Genomic DNA, 23,656 nt, shown 5'->3' with positions numbered 1-23,656 from the left:
CTGACTTTGTCGATTTTATTAATTTGAGGCTTTCACCGGTGATATATATTTTGCAAGATGTTCGCTCCCGGTATGTTCTTTTCTTTCATTTTCCTTTTCCTTTTCACATGGGGGTTTGATAGGATTGATTTGGCTGATGATGTGGTTGAATAGGCCAGGAACAGCTCTCTAAGGAGCAAATTAGAGTATGGCTCTCGGTCTCTTTTCCACTTTTAAGCTGAGGATGCTAATGTTAATGATTGGGTGTAGGCTGGTGAGCAGGAGGCTAAGCAGACGATCCATGCCGCGATTACCGGTGGGATTCTTCTGTATCTCTGTGAGTTGACTTGGATTTATTTGATTTACTTTCTGTCGCGGATTTGGGGGACAGTATGCTGATAGACGGGGTAGCTCCCTTCGCTGTCGATTTCGTCAAGAAGTTCCTTTAAGCGGTTACGGTCTACGGTTCATTAGGCGGCGTCAAGCTTAGCCAACGGCAGATGTATTATTATTGTACATTCGGGTTATCATTCCGGGAAGATGGAAGAAATGAAGATGGGAAAATGATAAAGTGTCGGATTTTTGCATGTTTTTCTACTCTACTACACTGAGAACAGGGCGTCTTCCGAATCGGATGAATTGCAGATTACCAGCTCCTATAACTCCTTGCTCCTGGACGTTTTAACCTAAGCCCTGTATTTCTCTGAGTGACTAGATGATTCATAGCGTAGCGAGCACAAGGCTAGTGATCTACCCGGCCTTGGAGCTTCTCTGCTTCGTCGAAGTCTTTCCTCACCGACTCCAGCTCGTTTTGCAGGTGCTTGATCTGGATATGGTAGTCATCCAATATCTAGGCCTTGTTAGTAGAGCATCGGGCAATGATGATGGGGGAAAAGTGGTGCGTACCTTCTTAGCGGTCTTCATCGTCTGTTCATCCAATTCATCGTCCGCCTGTGAAGCTGCACTCGGTCCAGCCTTCTCCATCTCCAGCTGCAGGCGTTTCGAGTGTTCCCGGATCGCCAGCATTCGGGCCCAGATCTCTTCTTCCCGGCCGTTCAAAGATGGGTCAAAGACTGAACGTTCCAACAGGGCCAGTTTCTTCTTTAGTTCCTCCTCGGCATCGTCCATCGCGTAGCCCCGGTTCCGTAAGATTTGGGTCTTGGCCGCAAGCGCCAGGCACCGTTTGCTCAGGACAAGGTGTTTTCGCCGGCAATCGGCTATCCGGACGGAGATCTTGAGGTCATGGCGAGAGAGTAATTCGGTTAGACAGTTGTTGATCTCGTGGAGGCGGGTTTGCATCATAGTCAGGAAGTCCTTTTGTCTCTGGGCCCGCTTGCCTAATTCGAAGAAGCCTCTCACGATAACAGGGACATAGCCTGGTGCGGGCCTCTTCCGCAAAGCCTCCTCCCAGTTCGTCTCGTCGTCGTCCGGACCGGGTTGGTAGAAAGGTGCCGCATCCTCGCCGACGTTGTTATACAGGTATGCTCGAAACGGGGAATTGCGGCTGCCAGAGTCCCATTTATCTTTGACGATTGCAATCTGCGTCGGAACAGTCCGATGTACTTCGAGAGTCAGCGCAAAGTACCTAAAACGAAATCAACTAAACACAAGACTAACCTCCAGTGACCGCACGACCAGGTGACCAAAGACTCGACCCCAGCTGTTGCACAGACTGGCCGAGTTGAGGCTGCTGCTGCTGTTGCTGCTGCTGGCTCTGCTGTTGTTGACCACCAAGTAGAGTTCCCCCGAATAAACTCTGTTGCTGCTGCGGTTGCTGCTGTGTCTGTCCGAAGAGGCCCCCGCCCTGTTGCGGCGTTTGTTGTTGCTGTGTGGTCTGCCCTAATCCACCTCCAAAAAGACTTCCCTGAGGTTTCTGCTGTCCCAATGCACCTCCGAACAATCCACCGCCCGCTTGCTGCTGTTGCGGTTGTTGCTGCTGTGTCGTCTGGCCTAATCCACCAAAGAGACCTCCCACCTGGGGCTTCTGCTGAGTAGCAGTATTTCCGAAGAGCCCTCCCGTCTGCGGTTGATTCTGTGTCGCCGTACCGAAAAGACTACCGCTCTGCTGAGGTTGGGATGTCGCTGTCGACGAACCGAACAGGCCACCACCAGTCCCTCCCGTCGCGGGCTGATTCTGCGCTCCACCAAAAAGACCACCGCCGCTCTGCTGGGTTCCTGTTCCGGTCGTATTCGAGCCGAAGAGACTTCCTCCAGTGGCAGCGCCGCCAAAGGGGCTGGGCTTATTCGCGGTCGTCGATGACCCAAATAGTCCGCCGGACTGCTGGGTCTGAGTCTGATTTCCGAAGAGAGACATTACGATACGTAGTGGGTGTATAGGATGGCGGAATGATAAATCTAACAGGCAAACAAAACGTGAACAAAAAGTGAACAATGCAACGAGATTCAAGCTCCGCAACAAAAGCGTCGTTTGCAGATGCAAAGTCGGACGGCACAGAAAATCGGCAATCGCGCGAATAGAAACTCAATGTCGGTCCAATATCTCAGAACCGCGCGCTGCAGCAAAGCAGCAACTTTTAGAGGTCTGTGAGCAGAGAACACAGCAATTGAAACTGCGGGCCTGACTATTCATTCATATTACTTGCGTCGGGAGCTGGTTTGTTTTTCGCCGTGTCACGTGAATCTGAACTTACTAGGCAACGTGCTGCCTGAGGCATGATGGGTTTGTATGGATTGTCCTCGGGATGGAGGAATCAGACACCTCAGGCATATATATTACATAACTCACCGCAACGGACCAATAGCAGGCAAGCAAAAACCGACCTCGAAACTCCAGCATCACCCGGACTCGTCCATCAAAGGCCCTCCTCACTATACGGTCTCTCAATTCCCCTATTCACCCTAACGAACAGACAAAATGGCGCGCCGAGAACCTCAGTATGCTTCCTTTTCTTCCAATCACGGCCAATTGATTCCGTGCATTGGCCCAGCCCATCTTCAATCGAATGAGACTAATACAGTTTCCATGATAGATTCAACCAACAGGTCCTGGTGGACACCACGCCCATGCCGGCGGATATTCCCAGTGTCCAGGAAATCGGCGCGACCTCGGCCCCTTTGACCAGTGCGGCGTTCTTTATCGGCGACAAGTGCAAGGCCTTCAATGATGACTACATGAAGTGCAAGTCGGAGTCAAATGGAAGGGGGGAGTTTGATTGTCTGAAGGAGGGGCGGAAGGTGACTAGATGCGCCGCTTCAGTGTATGTTTTCCTTTGTCTCACCCGGCTGGGGTTGGAGGATGTCCCGGGGGAGAGCGGTGGGTTCGTGGCGAAAGGTGAAGTGTGCTAATTGCATGCAGAATCAAAGATATCAACACCCACTGCCTTAAACAGTTCACCGCGCACTGGGAATGTCTCGAGAACAATAACCACCACCTGTGGGAGTGCCGGAAGCCCGAGATGGAGTTGAACAAGTGTGTCTTCGACAAGCTGGTTTGTCCTCCCGAGTTCCCTGTCCATAATTTGTGGTTGTATTGGCTAATGGATTCGTTGCAGGGCCTCAAGAAGACGATCCCCGGTGCCCCCGAGAACCAGACTCCAGTTCATCTGCGTCCCAAGCAGATTTATGCCCAGTTCCCTGGTCCTCAGTATTAGGTTTTGTTTTATGTCTCTGGTCTGGTCTGGTTTGTGGACTGTTTGTATGTGTACATATTAGCATAGGAATTGAGTGTCCTGGTTTCTCGGTCTACGGTTCTGGTTCAATTTCGGATACGGTATTGGAAGGACCGGCGTAATGTAGCAATTACAACACGACTTCTATGCTAGAATACAGTGAAGCCTTGACTCTAACCAACACCAATCCATCTTCCTGACAGTGATACAGACTTGACAAAAGAAATAGCAACGAAAGACAAGTGAATCTAATCAGGATATATGAAGATATGTACTCGAAGAGAAGCAACCAAAAGCCAAGCTAAGGGAATTTATGTACCTTGGGAACCCGACGAAGTCCCTTCAACTTCGACAGCCGCGTTTTCACCTCCGCCCATCCCACCTTCAGCTTGTTCTCCAAGCGTCGGTCCCCGCGAACCCGCATCCAGATCAGCATCATGCCCAGGATCGCAAGATCCCAGATAACCTGCCGGAGCGTGACCCAGACGAGCCATTTCAGCCACGCCCACATACTGTTCCGCCGCCGATGCGCCAAGGAACGCGCCTCCATCTGCTCCCGCACAGCAGCAATCTCAGCGGTCATATTAGTCAAGGCCTGCTCGACTCTCCGCCGCCATCGTCGGCTATTAACATCCGGGGGGTTCTTCGGGTCTGTCCGCCCACGACCGCGTAGTACGGCCTCATCTGCATCATGCTCATTGCCCTCATCGGGGGCCCGGGTATAAGGGATATTGTCATTGTCATGGTCATCATCATCTTCGTCAAGAGTATCCTGCGCCTCAGCGTACTCCTCATCCTCATCCTCATCCTCCTCCACCTCACCCGCAGCCCGGTCCACACCAGACCCTCGCCGCTGATACACCTCCTCCGGCTGACTCACCGGACTAAGAACCCGTAACCTCGAGGCCCCCCTGGAGGTAGCAACCAAATGCTCATGGTCCGACCGAGCCAACCGACCCCCAATACTAGCATAGATCGGCTGTAACGGCGGCGCAACACCCTGCACAGGACTACTCGACGTCGACGACGCAGAAACAGAAGCAGACGTATTAATCTTCACCTGGTCCCAAACGAACTCAAGCTCAGCAACCAGCTCCCTGGCCTCAGGCGTCTGCGACGCATATCGATGCATAGTCTCTACCAGCGTAGAAATATATCTCCGTTTCGCCTCCGTCCGCGACAACCCCCGTTGAGCGAACCACGCATCCCTAATCACACACCCCTTAATTAGCGCCCAGCCCCCAAACCCTAAAAGAAAAAGAAAAAAAAAGGGGGGAGAGAAGGGAAACAAACCACTTCTCACACTCCGCATACACATCCGCCGTATTCCCAACCGGCCTCTCCATCACGCCCTCCACATCGCCCTCTGTCCCCGTCAGCCTTCACACCCTGCATATATCCATCAGAAGCAAAAAAAAAGAAAAGGGCCCATTCCGTACCCATACTCTGTTTATACAATCCATACAGCTTCAATCGCTCGGACGCGGGTGGCCGAGCGGTACCGGTCCTCGGGATCCGTTTAACGGTATTGAGCGCGTGGACGAAGACCCGATCTGCAGGCATCAATGTCATCACCTATCCGGAGTCCACAAGGGATACAAAACAAGGTCATACCCACTGAGTCCGACATAGTATTGACGATATCGGGGTGTAGCGCTGCTTCATTAGAGCTAGGGGGGTGGTAGATAAGCATTAATGCTCATGGATTTCCGGTACCCGAACACAAACGATAAGACTAATGAGAGATGAAAAAAAGGAAGAAATGAGTGTGGATTCCCGTGCTAAAGCATGTAGTAGTTCTGATCTGTGTTATGAGGCTCCGTGACTGGACTGGTCTGGTAGAGAGGTAGTTGGGCGCTGTAGTCGAGCGAGCTTTCCCCGGATTCTCCGTCGAGAGAAGCGTATCGCGGCGGGATTGGGGGTTGAGTTTATTTCGAGGTGATGGTGAAATTGAATGGTTATAGATCGGCTCCCCCTTTTTTTTTCTTGGTTTTGGTTCGTGGAAATTGGGGAGGAGGGTGGTGGCTGGAGGTTTTCACTGTACTTTGGAGTTGGTGGTGGGAAAGTAAAAGTAACCGCGGTTCTCGGAGACTGGGGAATGACGGAATGCACTGCGGACCTGTGATCGAACCATCAGTGTAAAATAGTGCTTGGTTACATCATCAACCCATATACGCTGCATATATGCGATTCATATTTAGGTCTCTAGTAGTTTTGTATGTTTTATGTGCGTTATTCCGGTTTTGTTGCATTTAATGGTGATTGATTCTATGGGTATGGAGTTGTGTATACATGTGAAACACTGAACTACTCAAATTATACATATTCATTCGTACATCGTCGTCAAGGAACAAGGCACAAGGATTTGAAAGAAGACAACTCACTTCTTTTCGCCGATTGCTTCGTCTGGATATACATTTTCTGTATCTACGGCCTTCCCTGTCATCACGCCTGCCACGTCGTCGCCTGTGACAGGCGGTCCTGTGAAATGTTTCCGTGCATACGCGAAGTACCAAGCAGTACTGATGGCCGCGAATCCGGCGAACACCACGCTGGCATAGTTCATGGAGGAAGCGTCCACCGGTAGCGAGACAGGCATGCAGAAGAGAACGACAGCCAGAATGATCCAGCAAATAGTGATGATGTTGATGGCGTACCCAAAGCGACCCAAGGAGAAGGTGGACTCTTTCAATGCCTGGCGCCCGCGGATAACGCTAATCAAAATCGGCACTCCGTACGAGGTTGACAAGCAAATAGTCGCAACCCCAGTGAACGAGTTGAAGGCTGCGGTCGATCCAAAGTAGATCAGGCCCAGCAGGCAGTCGACGACGGTGGAGAGAAGGATGGCATACACCGGAACGTCGAGGCGATTATCGACCTTGCGCCAAAGCCGGAATCCGGGGATGGCACCGTCGCGGGCAAAGGCATAGGTGCATCGACTGGCGGCTGTCAATGCTCCGATTCCGGCAAACATCAGGATGCCCAGGATCAGGAACAGCAGTCCGAAACCACCCCCCGCTGACCCGGTGGCCGTTTTGAACACCAGGCCAATAGGCTGTCCACTAGCGACATCAAGTAGCGCCTGAACATCTGGCAGGACGAAGAGAATAGGGATCAAATAGACCAGGCCCGTGATACCCGCAGCAACAACCGACAAGACAATCGCTTTGGGCACCTCGCGGTGTGGGTTTTGCACCTCTTCGCACATGGCAGCCACCATACCATACCCAGTCAGGGTGTATGCAGCCTGGAGTAAACCGACGAAGAAAGCCCATCCGGATGGCCTGCGAGATCAGCATAACTGCAAGGGACTCTAAAAATGGGGGAAACTTACCAGCCACTCTTCGACGCATCATAATGAGCGAAGACGAAAGCGCCATCCCTACGATGGTCTGCCATGGTCAAGAGCGTAATCAAGATAATGATCACACTCGCTGCGGTCCAGAAGATACACACCTTATTGATCAAATCAAGCCACCGGGAGAAGAAGATGTTGACCAAAGCACAGACCCAAATCACTGCCCAGAACATGAGGATGGTCTGCCAAGCGTTGGCCACGAAGTCCTCGTTCCACAGGGAGATGGCGCTCAGAATCAGTTGTCCACCGGAAAAGGTAATGCTCAGGGTGACAGTCCAGTTCCCCACAAGTGTCAGCCAACCGTCAATGAACGACATCATCGGGGCCCACTCCTTTGTCGACAACATAGCGCTCCAATAGTAGACGCCTCCGGCGGTCGGGTATACGGCGCAGATCTCGGCTAGGGAGGCGGCGATGGCGATGGAGATTAAAGTAACGAGGACCCAGCCCCAAATTATACTGACGGACTGACCGTCGGTAAGTGTGATGTATATGGTGGTGCTCAGACCGAAGGGTGCGGCCATGATGGCAAAGGAGCTGAGAAAGCGTGTTAAGAGTAGTCATCTTTCATGGCGATGGAGAGAATACGTACAGGCCTAGGATACTCAACATACTCAGGTTGCGAGGTAATTCACTCTTGTAGCCCATCCTGGCCAACGCCTGGTCGGCGTTGGCATCGACGGAGCCCTGACGCATGGTGGCAAGCAAAGACGGGAGGAGATATGAGAATCAAAATGGGATTGGTCATGGAGAAATCAACACAGGTAATCTCGATGGGAAAGGAAGGAGTCAGTCCAGCTCCTACGAATTCGACTTAACCTCCCCAGCAGAAGCCGGGGAGACAAGAAATATAAGTAAGGAGGTAGCATGGTCCAGTCCAAGAGTCCGGGGTTAATCACCCACTGGTAACCTTAAACGGTTCCCCTCACGGAGCTAAAGAACTGATAAGCCAATCCGGTCTCGGCCTAACGATGGGCGGTCCGAGACCGCGCTGATAACCGTCAACATTTATAAAACCTTCTGCACAATGCTATCATTGAACCTACTAAGCCCTATCCAATGGTTCTTATCATGGCTGGAGATACTGTATAATACTAGTTAGTATCCACACCGGAGCCCATAACATAGTCTCACTCTAGTCAGTAAGGGGCCGGATGACATCAACCGGTTCTCCGGAATGTATGTTGCATGTGTATGCCGAATAGGGATACTTTGCAGGAAAGGTACCACTGTCAGAGTATGCAAGTCTACGGAGAATTTGTTAATTAATGTCGTAGAAGCTGGGCTCCTTTACGCCCTTTCATGGATAACACTGACTTTACAAACGGTTTTTCGTCACCACATTGGAGGATCAGGCAGACATCTGATTCACCTCGTATTGCCAGAGCCAAGGTTTAAGGGTACTGTGGTACTGTGGTACATGCGGTGGAGTTGCACTTCCGGGAACCCAAGAAGCTCCCGAAATGCGGGGATGAAAGAACCTCCCCAGGCATTTTTATGGACCGCGACAGGTGCCGAACCGCTTCCATACTTTTATATTTACATATATTTATGCTTTTTTCCCTTTCCTTCTTACCTGAATTTGGTCAGTTCTACGAAAGGGCTACGATCCTACAGAGGGAGAACCTTCTTGGAAACATTCCATTCACAGCTGTCATTCCAACATACATGTATCTGCGACTGTCACTCAGAAAAGTGACGGCTGCCACATCCGCTATTTGTCCTATCCCGCGGTTCCCACACGAGAACGGGGGACCACTTGACCTTGAGTCCTAGTTAAAACAGGGTCGGGGCAAAGACAGGGATGAGCGCCAGAGAAGGAGAGAAGTAAGAGGGTGGGGATGTCTGAAACGAGGGGAATGAGTGGGAACCGTTGAGGGATATGAAAACATCCGAGCGTGATGAAACACTGGGAAATCTCGGGGGGGGTATCAAACAAGGGGCGGGCATGACGTGTAGGGGATGATGATGGAAACAGGACGCTCGGAGATGATTTTTGAAATTGTGGGGTTTTTCTTTTTTTGCTTCTTTTGAATCTCTAGTGGTACGTGCAGTTCGCAGTCCAGGGCGAAAGTAGGCCCAGTATCTTCGATCAAAGATCGAAGTCCCGAAATTCCCCAAGAAAGAAAAACGAGGGAAAGCGGACAGGAATGACATGAACATAGACAGAGGGGGAGGGGGTGGTGAGGAAAGTAGTATGGAAGAGGATGGGGAATATCGTCAATAACAGGTCGGGCGGGTCTTCTTGGGCGGTAGTGGCCCAGTCTGGGCATCATCGACGGGTCCTGCCACCTGGCGAGTGTTTCCCACCGCCACTTTAGAAGGATTCTCGACATCCGCCAGTCTGTACATCGGCCACCTTCACGGTCAAGAAGGACGTAAATAAATAACCACGGCCTCGCCGTAAGACCTCAGCTGTGTCGCAACCAGCCAGCCAGCGTCAAAACCCCGTCGTGAAATAAAATGATCTGAGAGGGTCAACAAAAAACGAAATCAAAAAATTTAAAAAAAAAAAAAAAAAGCTTTAAAACGCCCAGTCATGCAGTCGTCAATCAAATCGTTACATGAAGATGATGCTGTTATACCGGTATGCAAGTGCACAGAGCTAACAAGGATCGTCTAGTTCAGGGACTAAGCACGGCGCAGATATCGTCCGTGGCGTCCATTCCGAACCCGGCCATGTCCACGGAATGCAATGAGCCGGGTCCTCGTCCCAAAGAGATGTCGGACGATGCATAATCGTGCTTCAGACGTTCGTGGGGTCCGAAGAACGGTCGAGTTTCTTCGTTGGGCGTGTTCCCATCGCCTGCAGCCCAAGGTCCATGCTGCCAAAACCGCGTATTGGCCTGTTGGTCACCAAACAAATCGTGATGATCGTGGTGGACTTCTGTCCCATGACCGGCAAACTCGTTGGGTGATTGGAAACGCAGATGCGACCGACTGAAACTTGAGCATGGAGAATCCGCATGCAGGGGGAAGTCCAGATTCGACAGTGGCATATCCTCGACAGTGGTTATGTCAATCGTTGGATTCTCCGTTTGTTGAGCGAGCGCCGATGCGAGTCGGAGGTTGGATGCCGAACTTTGACGGCTGTGCGTCGTGGACCGTTCGATGGCCCTTTGCACAAAACTGCCACATGTTTTCAAGACTTTTTCTTGGTCCTCCGGGGAAAGACTAGCGAAGTAGTCATTAGCCAGGGAGGGCTTAGGTAGCTCCGGCTCGCAAGGAGTCAACCCAAACGTCTTCTGGGCATATTCAGTAAACCCAGAAGGCATGTCATACGGGGACTGGTAGACGGTCGGCGTCTGTTCACGCTGTTGCTCCAAGTACGCGTACTTGCGAGGCAACTTGGTGGCAGCGACGCTACCCTTTTGAGCACTCTCCTGCTTATTATTTTCCGTCTCCTTCTTCTGCAGCACATCTAGCCGATCGCGGTGACTGACGAGGGAAAACCGGAGCATCTGCAACAGGCGGGTCACCTCCTCAGATCGCATATTAAGGGGTTGTAGCGGTAACAAAGTTCCGTCGGGAGCGCGAGGTTGGACCCGTTGTTGAGCCATGGCGAGTTCCAGCTTCTCGAGGCCACTGGGCGGCGGCACGGAGCCCATGGGACCCAGGAGCGTCTCGACGACTAGCTCCGGGCTGACGATAGTATACCCGGCGAAGACATTGGCATGATCGGTAATCTGGGCCAAACGGCGGCGAGCAATGAGCTCCCGAACATTGGCAAAGGTATTCGCGGGAAGATGGTGGCTGTGCTGCTGCTGCTGTGATTGTTGTTGTTGTTGCGGCGGACTGTATTGCTGCTGAGACAGGTGGTGTGACTGATGATGTGTCTTGGCAATCTGAGGGTACGGAGCATGGCGGGCAGATTGAGTGGGCAAGGACCGATAGGCTGACGGCATCGCAGTAACGGCAGAAGGGGCAGAGGAAGGAGGACGAGGAGGGGCAAGAGGAGGTCGCTGCAGCAGGGAAGGGCGGGAGGCAGCAGCGGCAGTGGTGGCGGCGGCAGCAGCAGCAGCAGCAGGTAAAAGGTGGTGAGGAGGGGCAGCAGCATACTGAGGGAGATGGCGGTGGGGGTAAGAGGGGAGACGGGCCATCACGGCGCCAAGGGACTTCACGCTGTCCAGGAAATTCGACCGCGGGTTGTGGACGGGCACGCTAGGGTTGTGCGTATACTGAGCCCTACATTCGGTGGATGACTGGCCCAGATAATACCAGATCTGGTCACCTTTGTTCAAGCTCACCTGCACCGGTGGTGGGGCAAAGCGGTGATTAGTCGTGTCGACAGTCTCGAACTCGGCCCACTGATACGGAGATCGCCCATCGCCAAATGGATTGCCAACCACTGGCAGGGCCGATTCAAACTCTTTCCGGCCCTCGGGTTTCCGGGCTAAGTGGGCAGGGAGTGGTTTTGTTCCTGGAGCCAAGGGAGAGAAGTTGCTCCGCCGTACCACCAACATCCACCGGTATGGTAACTCAATTACGTCTCTAGAATAAGAGGGAAAAAAGTAACAGGGGTCAGCGTCATGTTTTCCCAATCAGGAAAATTCCAAACAACCGGACAAAAACTCACCCTCGAGGAAGAACTTTCACCAACAATGTCCGTTCCTCAGGTCGATTCTGCAGAACAACTGCTCCATTGATCTCCTTGTCCGCTTGAAATTGCACCAAATCCCCAGCCACCATCCGTTGGGCCGTTCCGATGAGCTTGCGGTCATGATCGGGCGAGTCCCCGCTTGTCATCCAGCTTGGCTTCTTCTGGCGGTGATACTTACATTTGAGGTCGACACTAGGGATTGAGTAATGATTACCGTCGTCCGCGATCACGGCAATCTCACCCTGCTCCACCTGGACTCCGGCCAAAAGTGCACAGGTGGCATGGTATGATCGTGTGCATTTGCCGAAATTGCACTGGAAACAAGCACCTCGCACCTCGCGACAGAACAGGCACTTGAGGCCCATGCGAGCCTTGGGAATTTTGTCAATGTCACACACCACCTCCTTGCCAGTCTCATCGCGAAGAATACTGGTCTCTTCAGTATACAGCGCACAGCGTCGATGGGCGTGGTTTTTCCCATCTTCAGTAGGCAAAAGGTCTTCATAATCCAGGTTGTTAGGGCACAGAACGCAAGGAACCTTCCGCGGGACCTCAACGTTGGCTCGCATGCGTTTCGTCTTCGTCAAATCACCGTCATGCTTTCGTTTTCGGCCACGAGTACCCTTCTCTGGAACACTTCGTGGGGGCGTAAGGAGGTCGGAGGCACCCTCCATTTCATCCAGGTCACTCTCGAATTCACCATAGTATTCTGGTGTCGATTCGCCGCGCAGCTTACGCTCAATCTCATCGACATCGATCCAGACACTGTCAGCCTCGCAGTGGCACTTCTTAGCGACGCGACCGTACTCCATCCATTTCTCGGTCGCAAAATTGACCGACTCGGCACAGTTGTAGCCTAGATTGTAACCTGAGTGATATCCGTAGGGATATGTGATCACAAACTCGCCCTCGTAATGGACGAGTCTGTTGACAGTGATACCATATTGAGACTTGAGGAGATTGGGAGAAACGAGGTAAGTCTTATGACGAAGGAACTGGTCGCAATTTTTCGCGTCACTAGGCCAGATGCCTTAGGGTGTAAAAGTCAGCATTGAACTACGCCTCGTCAGACGATATAAACGTACTCTTCATGGCCTGTTCAAATCGGGGAGCATCTTCTTGTGAAATGCTGTACCACTGTTTGGGTGCACCAAAATGGATATAGTTGATACTGTATAGATCAACATCTTCCAAGTGCCAGGCAAAAGTTGCTTTCCACATGCCCAAGTAGAGGTACGCAGTGTTGACTCCAGGTACTTTCTGCCCAAGAACATCCAACAAATTTGGCAACTTAGCGACATTCCAGGAAGTTGTGATATTCTCGTCGAAAAGGGATCCAGGCATATCGGCGCCATACATAGGATTGTTGAACATCAAGGATTTCCAGTAGGCAGTTTCAAGCTCCTCGCACCTCTCCGGCGTGTATTCTTCGCTGTCATGAATGCGGTAGTCAAAGTCTTTAAAAGCCTCCTCATCCACATAGTCAATCGCGTCGCCTTTGTTATGTTTTCTACGCGACGTGACCGATTTAGGCTGTCGGCCTTTTGGCTTAGGGGCGGGAAGAGACTCGCCGTCGCTCAGTTCTTCTGTCTTCGTCTCAACGGGGTTAGACTCAGGGGAGACGGGGGTAGGGGGTCCCTCGGGCTTAATCTTTTCAAGATTCACCTCTGAAGGCTCCTCTTTCACCTTGACCTGGTTGGATCGTTTGGGCGGACGGCCCGGCCCCGGGCGACGTTTCTGAGAATCAGATCGCGTCGTCTGGGTCCGAGACAACGGGGCAGTACGAGCGACTCGCTCCTGATTCCGACGCCTTTCACCTCTGCGGGCAGGAGGCTGATGGCTACTCTCTTCGCACAGTCCTTTCCACTGAGGCAGATTGTATGATCTTTGTCGCTCAATGTTCGCCTGGGTGTAGGTTCCGTGCGATCCGTGGAATTCCTGCATAATCGGATTTTTCACCCGAATCTTCTTGATGGCCTCGTCGAGGGCTGGGAGAGAATCACGCCTAAAACAAGGGTTAATTAGGAACAGACCCAAGGAAGATAATCACCGTGGAAACATACCATTCCTTAGGAGGGATAACCTTAAGAATTCCTGACCTCATGCCATACTTTTCAACTTTATTGATAAATGATTGGAAATCACGGAATTGATCCATTGTCTAGGTCTTGTCGTCAGTGACATCATCGAAACCCTTCGACACCGGTAGAGAGCAAACTCACTGGCTTGAACACCGGGATCTTGCCGCCACCGTAGTAGTGGTCCGGTTCGAGTTCTTCTTCCTCGCCCTCTACTGATGCGACCTCTGGAGCACCGGTGGCATGGGGGTCGAGCTCCAGATCCGACAGCTCAGATGGAACTCCATCCGGAACTTCTTTCTTGCCGTTGGCGCTATGGGGAGGTGTGATCGAAGCGGTAGCAGTCGCAGGACCCGCGACGGATTCGAAAAGGGGTTGATCAAGCGCTGTCGCCATCATCTCAAGCACGATGGGAAAAATGGAAAGATGACAGTTCGCGATTCGAGGTGGGTGCCGTCGTCGGAAGATGCGACCGCTGATCGACGGCGAAAGAAGGATTCCCAGCGGTCGGGGAAGAAGGCGCTAAGAAACAATAGATTGCTGCTCTTCTGTAGGAATGTTATTATGATGGAGCGCTTTCTTTCAGTTCAGTATATGTGCTAAGGATTCACTTCAAGAAGCCAGCTAAAGAAAAGGGGGCCGGATAAGTGAATGGAATGTGTTGAGGGGGGCGTGATATAATAGTTGATCCGAGCTTTTCAAAACGAATTGCTGGGTATATCAAAAGGCAATCACCATCGGCGACTCATAAAACAAGATATATCACGGGAACAAGATAGGTAACAGACAGTTACATAGATAAAGAGAGAGATTGACAAGTGGAGGATGAGATCGATATCACCAGCATCGGAAGCAAGCAAGCAAACCCCTCCTCCAGATTGAGGGATTGGAACGAGTAGATTTACCGTGTTGCAGGACCAAGAAGCAGCGGATGCTCAGCAACGAGGGCGCTAGTTCGCCAGCGATGCGAAGGCAGGATCTTCTAGTGGGAAGGCGATGGGGACGCTAGAGGAAAGAGGAAGCAGAAAGGCAGGGACGGGCAGAACCAATACCAGCAGCACATCGAAAGGTGTAGTGTGGGCCCGGCCAGAGCACGATGGTCTGACTTGCGACGCTTTGGTAGGCTGCAGGAAAGGTGGGCACCCTTTAAACAGGTTGAAAATGATTATTGGAAGGAGAGTTGCAGTGTGGATGGGCGGATGGGCGGATGAGCAGCCTGAGCGCCTGAAAAGAACTTTTAAGGCACCAAGCTAGCGATGGCCTGAGCCTTGAGGGTAACCATGTACAGTATGGGAAAGGAGGTACTGTAATTTTTCCAAAGCCGCCGCGAGCAGATCACCGCACGTCTCCGGTTCTCGGAACTAGGGACACACTCATATGAAACAAAGAAAAGCCGCACTCACCAACTTGAAGATCCAAACGAGCGGTCCGAGGAGAGATAGCGCGTGTCAAAGGATCTAATCAAAGAAGGACAGCAACGGTGCTCAGGAAAGATGATTGACGGGGAAACGATATTGACGCAAGGATACATATACAATGGAGGTAGGTTAGTTAGGTTCTACGTTAGCTTGGATGGAACACTTCCGCCAGAGCGACGGAATCAGCGGTCGCCAAAGGGATCACGTGCGCCACATGACTTGACCGAACGGGGTAATGGGGAGGAATGGTCAGATACTACACGGGATCCGGTCTACACAAAACGCTGTAACAAGCAGCACGGGAGGCTGTGCAATCAAAATGCACAACACCCATTATCGACTATCAATCAGTAATGATTTTGTTATTTTAGGGAATTCGGATACCGGCGGACCGGCTAGAAAAAGAAGTTACCACTAGATACATCAACGGAGCACTTGGAAACGGATTAGAAGGCGACTAAAGTCAGTTTGTAAGGAGGTCTGATCGGCCGGTGGATGATATGATCTCACCGATAGACTCCCTGATTGGAGACTGATTAATTAGCCGGTGATAAAAGCGGCTGGCCTTTTTTTTTTTTTCTAACCTTTCCAATCATCTACATTAATGAGGGATACTACCTCATGTACAGGTAAAATCAAATAGACGAATTGAGTGGCATGATAGTGATACTAGTGTGTAGAGGAATAAAATACGTTTCTGCCATGGAACTGAGACCCATCTACCTGGCACTGTTATCGGACTGATATTATCACCAAATGGATTGCCTGAAGCCATCAGATTTTAGACCCAGGAAAACACAGCGTCTCATTTGAGTCATACCCTACATACAGAATGTCCTCTACAGTGACTCGCATTTGCAGTAGCCGCATCCATCACAAGAAATAAAATTGAAAGAAAAAGAAAAGAACATCAAACAAAAATATTGGACAGGTATCATGTACAGGACATTAATTCACTCACCAATACTCAAGCTACTATTCCTGTAGAGATCAGCAGAACAGCTCAAAGACCCAGGTATCAAAATATATCGATTTGTCTATCAAAACGCCCTAAGGTGACTATAACAAATTATAAGTAAATACATGCATGCATATATCCCTATTGCATGACTTGCACATGCGGGTCAGCAAAGTTACGGCAGATATGGAGCGTTTTTGGAAGTTGAGTCAATCTCACGACCAGAATATATATATATATATATATATACGTAGGGACATATGAGTACCATACCAGAATCAAAAAGGACTAGAATAAAACAATCAATGGCGCCAGTATTCCCACAGCTAGTACTAATACAACCCAGATTAAATCAAATCAAATAAAGCATTCGACATACCCCTCTCAACTTTCAAGGAGAGTGTACTGTACATACATACGTACCACACATGCAGTGCCTCACATAAAGCAAGCTACCATTGAGGAAACAAGTCATTCAAGCGAGTTACAGCATAAAATAAATAAATATAAATTACAAAGAAAAGAGACACCCGAGTACTATAACTGCTGATGCGCTATTATGTAAGTCCGACAAGATAACTAACTTAGTATACAATTGCTCCGGAAAAGTTGTCGGTTGGGCAGAAAGTTGGTGGCTTGAACACTGATGTTCCATGATTTCGGTATGCGGATGACTTTTTTCTGGTTGGTCCATTATATTAATACGACCTGGCACAACTTGAAAGTTTCTGTTTTCTTTTTCTCCCATGATGCATTGAACTGTACGCACTCATTGGCTCAAAAGATGATATGATTTTTCGTTGATGATACGACATCTACTCTATCTACCACAAGCCAAGGGTTTCACCAGACTACAAGAACTAGCGTTGAAGAACAAGTAATCGTATTGGTATCTCGCTCTAAATATGGATATCGCAAATGTATCAACAATAAATGTAAAAATTTGCCAAGGCCAGAATATATCAATACTCATTCAGACGTAATTTCTTGCCAACAAACCGACGCCGTTCGGGTTTCTCTCCGCTTCGCTCTCGGTCTACACTCAAGCCTTTGAGTGCATGTAATAGCATTCCCGCGTCGAAGAATCCGTCTGGTATGCCGTTAGTGTTTGTACAACTTTGAATGAATAGGTCACTTACATCCACCCATGCCATCATCTTCTATCTCTCCGCTGTCTGTTGTTGGCGTCTCGGCACCCCGGTGCGTTGCCCCAGGATCACCCCGAACGAGCCGACCCCGACGGTGATCCCTCTGGAGCCGCTCAGCGATAAACTCCATCTCCCGAGCTCGGCTCGTCCGCGGACTGGTCGTCTTCCGGTTGGTAGCGCGTAGTAGCTTCCGGATCTCAAACAAATACGACTCTAGTGTATACAGCAGTCGCGCGGTCTGACGGTGCTTGGACGAGGCGCAGAATGAGATCGAGTCGTCCTTGATTATATAGCCAATTCCGAACCCATCCGCAGACGTCGGACCAAAACCAAAATGGCGAAGGCATGGATTTCCACAGTTCGATGTTGACAATATGGTGTTGTTGATCTTGTCCCAACCCGGGTCACTGAAAAGGGCGGGCGTAGGTGGTGCTGGACGGATTGCGCGCAAACCATAACTAGTCGTGGAGGACAAGCCATCTTCCGATAACGGGGACTTGGGTGAGTCGATAGCAGAACCATTCTCGACGGGGCTGGAGTAGCCGTTGGAACTGCCTACTACACTGTTGCCAGAAGAGGAAGTCTCTTCCTCAAAGGACCGCTGCCAGACACAATATAATGCGTAGAGATGTCGATCTTGTCCCTGCCCCTTGGAACACTCTTTGGTGGTGGCTGTATGCTTTTCGGTCGCCTTCCTTAATGCGTCCACCTTCTGCTCGGCCGGGTTCTCACCCCAAAAAGTTTTAACGAAATTGGCACATTCGTTTGTGACGGTCCGTATCGCCTCGGTCCGACCGTGTAAGAAGAACTTGGTCATGGCTGGTTCGTATGTATTCTCCAGGCGGCCATACAACCCATAGTACGCAGCTTGGAACGCCATCTGCACGAACGCATCCGGCGAAAATCCCATCGATGTGATGAAATTTTTACCATACCCTTCAAACTCGAGCACATTGAACTCGTGCTGCTTGAGAAGGTCGGCGAGATGGGACTCGGCGAATCGCAGGGCAATGCTCAGTTCGGGAAGCATATCCCACTCCAGTTTGCGAGGTGTAGTGCTGACATTGCCAAAGCTTTGAGGGTCACGTTTGGCCGGATCGGGGCTAGTAGTTGCCCACATAGTTGGAGCTTGCCCATTGATAGTTCTTGCGAAGCGAAGTATCGTGTCTGTATAGACGTCACTGGCAAAGCGTAACACCGTATGGCCATCTACACCTGTATGCTCAAAGTTGATTCCGGCACTTCCGTTCTGGCACACAATGATTTGAAGCTTGTCATACCATCGATTAGTACACGTGCCGACCTGCACACCTTTGACCACTTCACTGGTGCCGCAGAGCATGTTGGCACATAGATCAGATGTGTTACTCGGCTCGGTATAATCCAAACAGAGAACAAAGAGGGCTGTATCAACAATGTTCAGACACTCCGCGTTGTTCGAGCCCTCATCCTTCGTCAAGATATCCCGCAGTCCAGACCACACTTTGCGGTTCTCCGTACTGAGGACACCCAGAGCTCCCTTGGCGGCATCCTGGATCGAAGTCTGCTCTGCATCCCCGATGATCACCTGAAGGTTGAGGGCAATGTCCTTCTCAGTCATAATCAGGTCATGGTTTTCATCAAGGACATCAAACCAGTAGAACTGACCCCGGCACATGACGACAATATGCTTGGCGTTGGGGTCCTGGCTGATAACACACCCGTTGTCGGTGGGTAAACGTGCCGTTCCGAACAGTCGAGAATATTGATACATGCAAAGCGGTGTCTTTTTGACAGTATCAGGCTCGAGCTCCTCTCGTCGGACAGCTCGGACGAAGCATAGGGCCGATACAGCGAGCGATGCTGCTCTAGTAACCTGGTTGTTCCGAGCAGGCGTAGGGTCATCTTCTAACAAGAAGAATGGGTTGAGATTCAAAACGACCGCTGTTCTGGTCAATATGTTGAAAATCATACGTGAGACAATGGGCATTCCTTACGGCTGTCGTAGTTCAGATAAGAATCATACCCTGAAGCGCAAGATTAGCTCTTGCTTGGCTTCACATGGAACATCCCCACCTTCCTCGTTCTTCGCAGGAATACTTACAGAACTGCTCAATGAAGCTCGTTTTCGAAGACGCATAGGCCTTTAGCTTCTCCTGAAGAATGGGACCGTCCGACTTGAGGAAGTCTTGTACAGAAGCTTTTGTTTCTTCCTGTTCCCTCGGCGTCTGCAACGCAGACAGGGCCTCAAGGTACTTCTTGCATGTGCTCTCTAGATCCGGGATAGGAAGCTTGGGGAGGGAGTCTTGGTTAGCGAACGTTGACCCTTTCTTCTTTGGCTGTTCCAAGGCAACGTTATGACCGTTCGTGCCGTCCACAGAGGTCGGTTTGGTCTTGGTCTCAGGAGGAGGCTGAGAGCGAGGTGAGGCCATTGTCTCCCCTAGCGGCTTGGGGGCCGTGAAGTGACGAACTGCGATGGACGAGTAAGACATTGTGTCAGCAAGTGATATCCACGTCCACTATATGATCAACTAAGCGTAGCGACAAGCGAGGAATGTAGGTAAAGACAATAGGCGCAAGGCGGTACGGTAGAAATAGTGACAATCTTGCAGGCAATATGAGGGCATGGATTCTGACTAGGTGCGCATGACCAGTGTCAATCACGGGATAGAAACTAACAGCGGGTCTCGAGGATGATGAAAGGCAATCTAACAGAACAAGTCCAAGGGCAAATTATAGATACAAAACAGAGGGAGGGTTAAAGACAATATAAGTAAGGACTATACAGGATATGAGTATACCCGTCCTATAGCCCCGCTGTCCGACAGAAGAAGAGGGCGGGGAGACATGTGCTCGGGTCCGGGCTAAGGGAAATTAGGGCCTATGGACGGAGAAAGGGACGCTTACAAAGGATAAGAAAAGTAGTGTCAGTAGCAATAGATCGAGCTCTGCTAGTCGGGGAAAAAACCACAATGGACTGCCGTCGGCGTAAGCGTGCCGACGCTTAGGTCAAAAGGTGGTATCGGAGGAACGGATGATGAAGCTTAGTCGTTTTACTACTTAGCTCCGCGATCCGCCAAGAGATATATAGAACGTGTGGGGTCGCAGTCGCACAGACGAGCGAACGATTGCCTAAAATTCAGAAAGGCGAAAAGAACACTGGTGAGGTAAGGTGTGTTGTTATGCTTGGTGCTACACTTTTTGTTATAATTGTTGATATAATTGCCCTGATCAAGGCTCTGTTAAACTCCCGCGTCTCCGTCTTTGTCGTCATAAGAAGACCAAGGTGGCGGGGACCGGAGCGAGAGGCGGGATAAATATTGCCTTCCAACCAGAAAGGAAGGAATGGGCGTATGTAGAGATTGGCGCGTATACGCTAGACTATGGCAGTTCAGTGACAGTAGCAGTAGACTAACACTGGCTGAAGACGAGGCACGCAGATCTAGAATGTTAGTCGATGGAACTCCGAATTGACGTTTCGTTTGAGGTGGCGATCCACGACGACAGCCAAGGGCGAAGAGTAGATCGTCTTCACCACTACCGTGACAGAGAAAATAGACTCTGCGGTACCACTTGACTCTGCAACCCGAACTAGGGCGGATTCTCTGCCCGATGACGTTTCGGACGAAGGGAGCTGGGCTGCGAGGTCGAAAGGTACCTTTACTGCAAGCTATACTTCTGCTTGTGGGGAACTTAATCTCCACTTGGCTCAGTCACGTGGATTCCGATTACTTCAGCCACCGTTCATTGGTTGGCATCACTAGCTACCAATACTACCCCTCGCCTTACCTACCTATTAGTACTGGTGACAGGGACAGATAGTTTAAATGGGGCTTTACTTGTACAATCTACGATCCGCGGCTAGCCAGTTTCGTAGAAAGTCTCATCATTCAGCTTTTGGTCATCAGTAATGCTCCGTCAAGACGCCCGTAATAACACACCAAGGCAAAATGGTGAAGCGAAAATAAAAGGAATCAAATGATTCATGTTGTTGCCATTGGTGTACCATGACAAGGCAGAAATCAATATTCACAGAGAAAGTAAAAAAAGAATTCCACCCCATTGGATGGCCTGCGCGTCGGGTTCAATCCGCATGGGCAAACGGGGAGTGGTCTCGAAGAAAGTCAAAAAGGAGTAGACAGAATGAAGTTCAAAAATAAGAAGAAGCTGACACAAGCCAGACGTATCTCCATTTGCGAGTTTCATAAATATCACATTCGCAGACGGTCGGTTCCAGGCGAGCATCTTGCGCAATTGATGGGCGAAGTTCAGCCAGTATAGCCACCTATCTTATCTTGGATACCTGGGTTCCATTGTGAATACCCAATCCCATCAACTCAATGGCGACCCAAGAGTGAACTTCTTGCCGCTGCGTCCACAAGGTGATCTCCCGTCACAGTCGTGGCGAAAACAGCTCTCAAAATTTAAGCAACATACATCGCGTTACCAAGGGGGCGAAGGACATTGGTGGCATACTCGCCGGCATAGTTTCCTAGAAAGTTGTCAGTCATCGGAATATTTCTTGATGGCAACGGGTGACTGGGATTTACCGGCTGGGCTGTAGTTGCAAACCGTGAAAGGCACAGCCGCGGACGAATCGACGTTGCCGAGGCTGTTGCAGGTAACTGTAGCGCATCCAACGTGAGTCGTACCCTTCCACACAATCTGGGAGAAATGACCCCAAGCATCGAAATTGCTCATGTCGGGGCTGGCCTGGCCATACAGGGACTCGAAGTATCCCATCTCGTTGTTGTACATCAGGTTGGTGATCATCTCTCCAATTTTCCCCGAGGAGACACCATATCCAATATTCTGACCATAGCCACCACCATCAATGGAACTACGGAGGCATTAGCACATGTTATTCTCCACGAGAGAAGATGGGGGTCCTTACGTGTCATGCTGGTAAACGCATCTGGCGGCGAGAGTGTGGGCACTTGCCTCCAAGCTGGCACTCCACTCAAGGGAGCTGGAGGAGTGGTTGCTACGGTGGACGTTGTGGTTGTACAAGACGGAGGACTGGTAATCATTTGTGGGGGCAGCGCCGCTGGCACTGGAGGTGGTGCTTGCCAGGGTGGTTGGCTGGCTAGCAGAAGAGGTCCAGGCCGACGTCCAGGCCGACGTCCAAGCCGAAGTCCAAGCAGATTCGGCTCCTGGGACCACACCGCCCTCAGAAGTGGTCGTGGGCTGCACAGCAGGGGTAGAAGGCTCCACCGGCGCAGGAGTGGAAGTAGTGGACGTAGTGGTCGGAACTTCGACAAAGACCGCGGACGAGCTCTGCTCCACAGGTGCTGGCGCAGGCGTTTCGGGCTCTGCTGGCTCCACACTAGAGGCGGGTTCCGAGACCGGGCTGGCCTGGACGGGAGCATATGTCGAAGTGGTAGGAGCAGGGGCAATCGAAGTAGTAGGAACAGGGGCAACAGGTGCGGTGATAGTAGTGGTCACCGTGACGATGGTCCAGTCAGTGGTATAGGCCCGCTTGTCGAGTGGATTACCCATCGCACCGGCGGCGCAAAGAGCGCCCATAAGCAACGAAGACCGCATCTTGGTTGTTGGGAAGGATTGAACGATTGGTTGATCTTGTGGCTGATTTGCGAGAGGTGTCTTCACAGGTCAACTGCGTTGGATCTAATAAACTACTTCTCCGGGAAGGTATCCGACCGACGAATGTAAACGAATGGAGAAAACAAGTCTGACAACAGGCAGATCGACTGCGATTGAACTTGGTGAGAGGGGTGTTGGGAAAGGAAGGTTGATTGGGATTGTATGTACGCTTTTTCCGTCAAGGTGAGTATAAACAAAAGAGTGACAGCCTTGGAAAACACTTTTTGAATGAGTGAAAAAAGTGCACCAGTGGCGAAGTGATAGAGAAAGCGTGAGAGACCAGCAATGGGGAGAAGAGACAAAGGATGTGGAGGGAAGACAAGTGATAATATAGTAGCGGGAGACGGCGTAAAACAACCGTAGATGGAGACCTTAATCACGGAAAGGAGAGAGAGTGCCCCCAACGGGCGTCGTCTTCCAAGTCTAAGTGGGGCCGCGCGATCTAGGATAATTAAACACAAAGGAAATGAGCTGGGGAGTGAGCTTGGCTTTTGTGATGCTGATTAAAAGGGAGGGAGGATTGACGGGTTCTAGATGGGACGTGATGGTAATAGATTGATTTATTTCATATGGGGTTTTCCGGTTTTATCTTTTACCCAACACCCTTTAAAGGAAACAAAAGAATAACGATGATGACTGCTTTCTTTTCACGGAGCTTTCCCCAGTAAGTCTTGATTGGTTTAGAGTTTGAGAACTAGGAATTGGGACAGCGTCTGGTTTTTCTTTCATCCCTGACTATCTTCCCAACCACAACAAGCATACCGGAGATCATCTGGAAATAGTGTGTTGTCCATCATCCACTATAGACGACATTCTTGTTGACCTCCTGGAGGAATCTTCCAGCCATAGGATGATGTAACATGACCAAGGAATTATGAAATAATAATAATAATAAAAATACTAAA

At 50.6% G+C, this 23,656-nt stretch overlaps 9 protein-coding genes across 9 annotated transcripts; 3 read left to right on the top strand and 6 right to left on the bottom strand.

The window, feature by feature from the left end:
• Window positions 1–57: 57 nt before the first annotated feature.
• Window positions 58–428, top strand: BDW43DRAFT_312970 (uncharacterized protein; the record flags this gene model as incomplete). Its single annotated transcript, XM_032047475.1, has 4 exons — window positions 58–70; window positions 154–185; window positions 250–316; window positions 391–428. The coding sequence occupies 4 exons, from the start codon at window positions 58–60 to the stop codon at window positions 426–428; spliced, it is 150 nt and encodes a 49-aa protein (XP_031898283.1).
• Window positions 421–2,472, bottom strand: BDW43DRAFT_137164 (putative nucleoporin). The gene is made up of 3 exons (XM_032038277.1): window positions 1,597–2,472; window positions 886–1,541; window positions 421–829 (listed from the first exon to the last, which is right to left on the bottom strand). Exons 1-3 carry the CDS (start codon window positions 2,291–2,293, stop codon window positions 722–724), a joined length of 1,461 nt encoding a protein of 486 aa, XP_031898282.1. The 5' UTR covers window positions 2,294–2,472; the 3' UTR covers window positions 421–721.
• A 288-nt stretch (window positions 2,473–2,760) lies between these two features.
• BDW43DRAFT_137064 (coiled-coil-helix-coiled-coil-helix domain-containing protein) lies at window positions 2,761–3,750 on the top strand. The gene is made up of 4 exons (XM_032038276.1): window positions 2,761–2,874; window positions 2,970–3,197; window positions 3,296–3,428; window positions 3,492–3,750. The coding sequence occupies exons 1-4, from the start codon at window positions 2,855–2,857 to the stop codon at window positions 3,588–3,590; spliced, it is 480 nt and encodes a 159-aa protein (XP_031898281.1). The 5' UTR covers window positions 2,761–2,854; the 3' UTR covers window positions 3,591–3,750.
• On the bottom strand, window positions 3,683–5,431 carry BDW43DRAFT_137815 (acyl-CoA-binding domain-containing protein). The gene is made up of 4 exons (XM_032038281.1): window positions 5,223–5,431; window positions 5,048–5,161; window positions 4,902–4,974; window positions 3,683–4,816 (listed from the first exon to the last, which is right to left on the bottom strand). Exons 1-4 carry the CDS (start codon window positions 5,299–5,301, stop codon window positions 3,910–3,912), a joined length of 1,173 nt encoding a protein of 390 aa, XP_031898280.1. The 5' UTR covers window positions 5,302–5,431; the 3' UTR covers window positions 3,683–3,909.
• Window positions 5,432–5,668: 237 nt separating this feature from the next.
• BDW43DRAFT_282268 (putative GABA permease) lies at window positions 5,669–7,936 on the bottom strand. The gene is made up of 3 exons (XM_032042613.1): window positions 7,559–7,936; window positions 6,943–7,503; window positions 5,669–6,892 (listed from the first exon to the last, which is right to left on the bottom strand). The coding sequence occupies exons 1-3, from the start codon at window positions 7,660–7,662 to the stop codon at window positions 5,989–5,991; spliced, it is 1,569 nt and encodes a 522-aa protein (XP_031898279.1). The 5' UTR covers window positions 7,663–7,936; the 3' UTR covers window positions 5,669–5,988.
• Window positions 7,937–8,080: 144 nt separating this feature from the next.
• On the top strand, window positions 8,081–8,781 carry BDW43DRAFT_136983 (uncharacterized protein). The gene has a single exon (XM_032038275.1). It carries the CDS (start codon window positions 8,144–8,146, stop codon window positions 8,663–8,665), a length of 522 nt encoding a protein of 173 aa, XP_031898278.1. The 5' UTR covers window positions 8,081–8,143; the 3' UTR covers window positions 8,666–8,781.
• An 809-nt stretch (window positions 8,782–9,590) lies between these two features.
• Window positions 9,591–14,043, bottom strand: BDW43DRAFT_301666 (putative jumonji family transcription factor; the record flags this gene model as incomplete). The annotated part of the gene is made up of 5 exons (XM_032045090.1): window positions 9,591–11,457; window positions 11,543–12,596; window positions 12,652–13,571; window positions 13,630–13,727; window positions 13,789–14,043. 5 exons carry the CDS (start codon window positions 14,041–14,043, stop codon window positions 9,591–9,593), a joined length of 4,194 nt encoding a protein of 1,397 aa, XP_031898277.1.
• A 2,939-nt stretch (window positions 14,044–16,982) lies between these two features.
• BDW43DRAFT_301665 (choline/carnitine O-acyltransferase) lies at window positions 16,983–19,639 on the bottom strand (the record flags this gene model as incomplete). Its single annotated transcript, XM_032045089.1, has 4 exons — window positions 16,983–17,110; window positions 17,160–19,091; window positions 19,145–19,174; window positions 19,252–19,639. 4 exons carry the CDS (start codon window positions 19,637–19,639, stop codon window positions 16,983–16,985), a joined length of 2,478 nt encoding a protein of 825 aa, XP_031898276.1.
• Window positions 19,640–21,481: 1,842 nt separating this feature from the next.
• BDW43DRAFT_136850 (CAP domain-containing protein) lies at window positions 21,482–22,932 on the bottom strand. The gene is made up of 3 exons (XM_032038274.1): window positions 22,042–22,932; window positions 21,698–21,987; window positions 21,482–21,639 (listed from the first exon to the last, which is right to left on the bottom strand). The coding sequence occupies exons 1-3, from the start codon at window positions 22,689–22,691 to the stop codon at window positions 21,572–21,574; spliced, it is 1,008 nt and encodes a 335-aa protein (XP_031898275.1). The 5' UTR covers window positions 22,692–22,932; the 3' UTR covers window positions 21,482–21,571.
• Between the last annotated feature and the right edge of the window lie 724 nt (window positions 22,933–23,656).

Source organism: Aspergillus alliaceus, assembly GCF_009176365.1.
Source record: "Aspergillus alliaceus strain CBS 536.65 unplaced genomic scaffold BDW43scaffold_34, whole genome shotgun sequence".
Lineage (NCBI taxonomy): Eukaryota > Fungi > Ascomycota > Eurotiomycetes > Eurotiales > Aspergillaceae > Aspergillus > Aspergillus alliaceus.
Note: the sequence above shows the minus strand (reverse complement) of the source record. Positions and strands in the feature narration are given on the sequence as shown.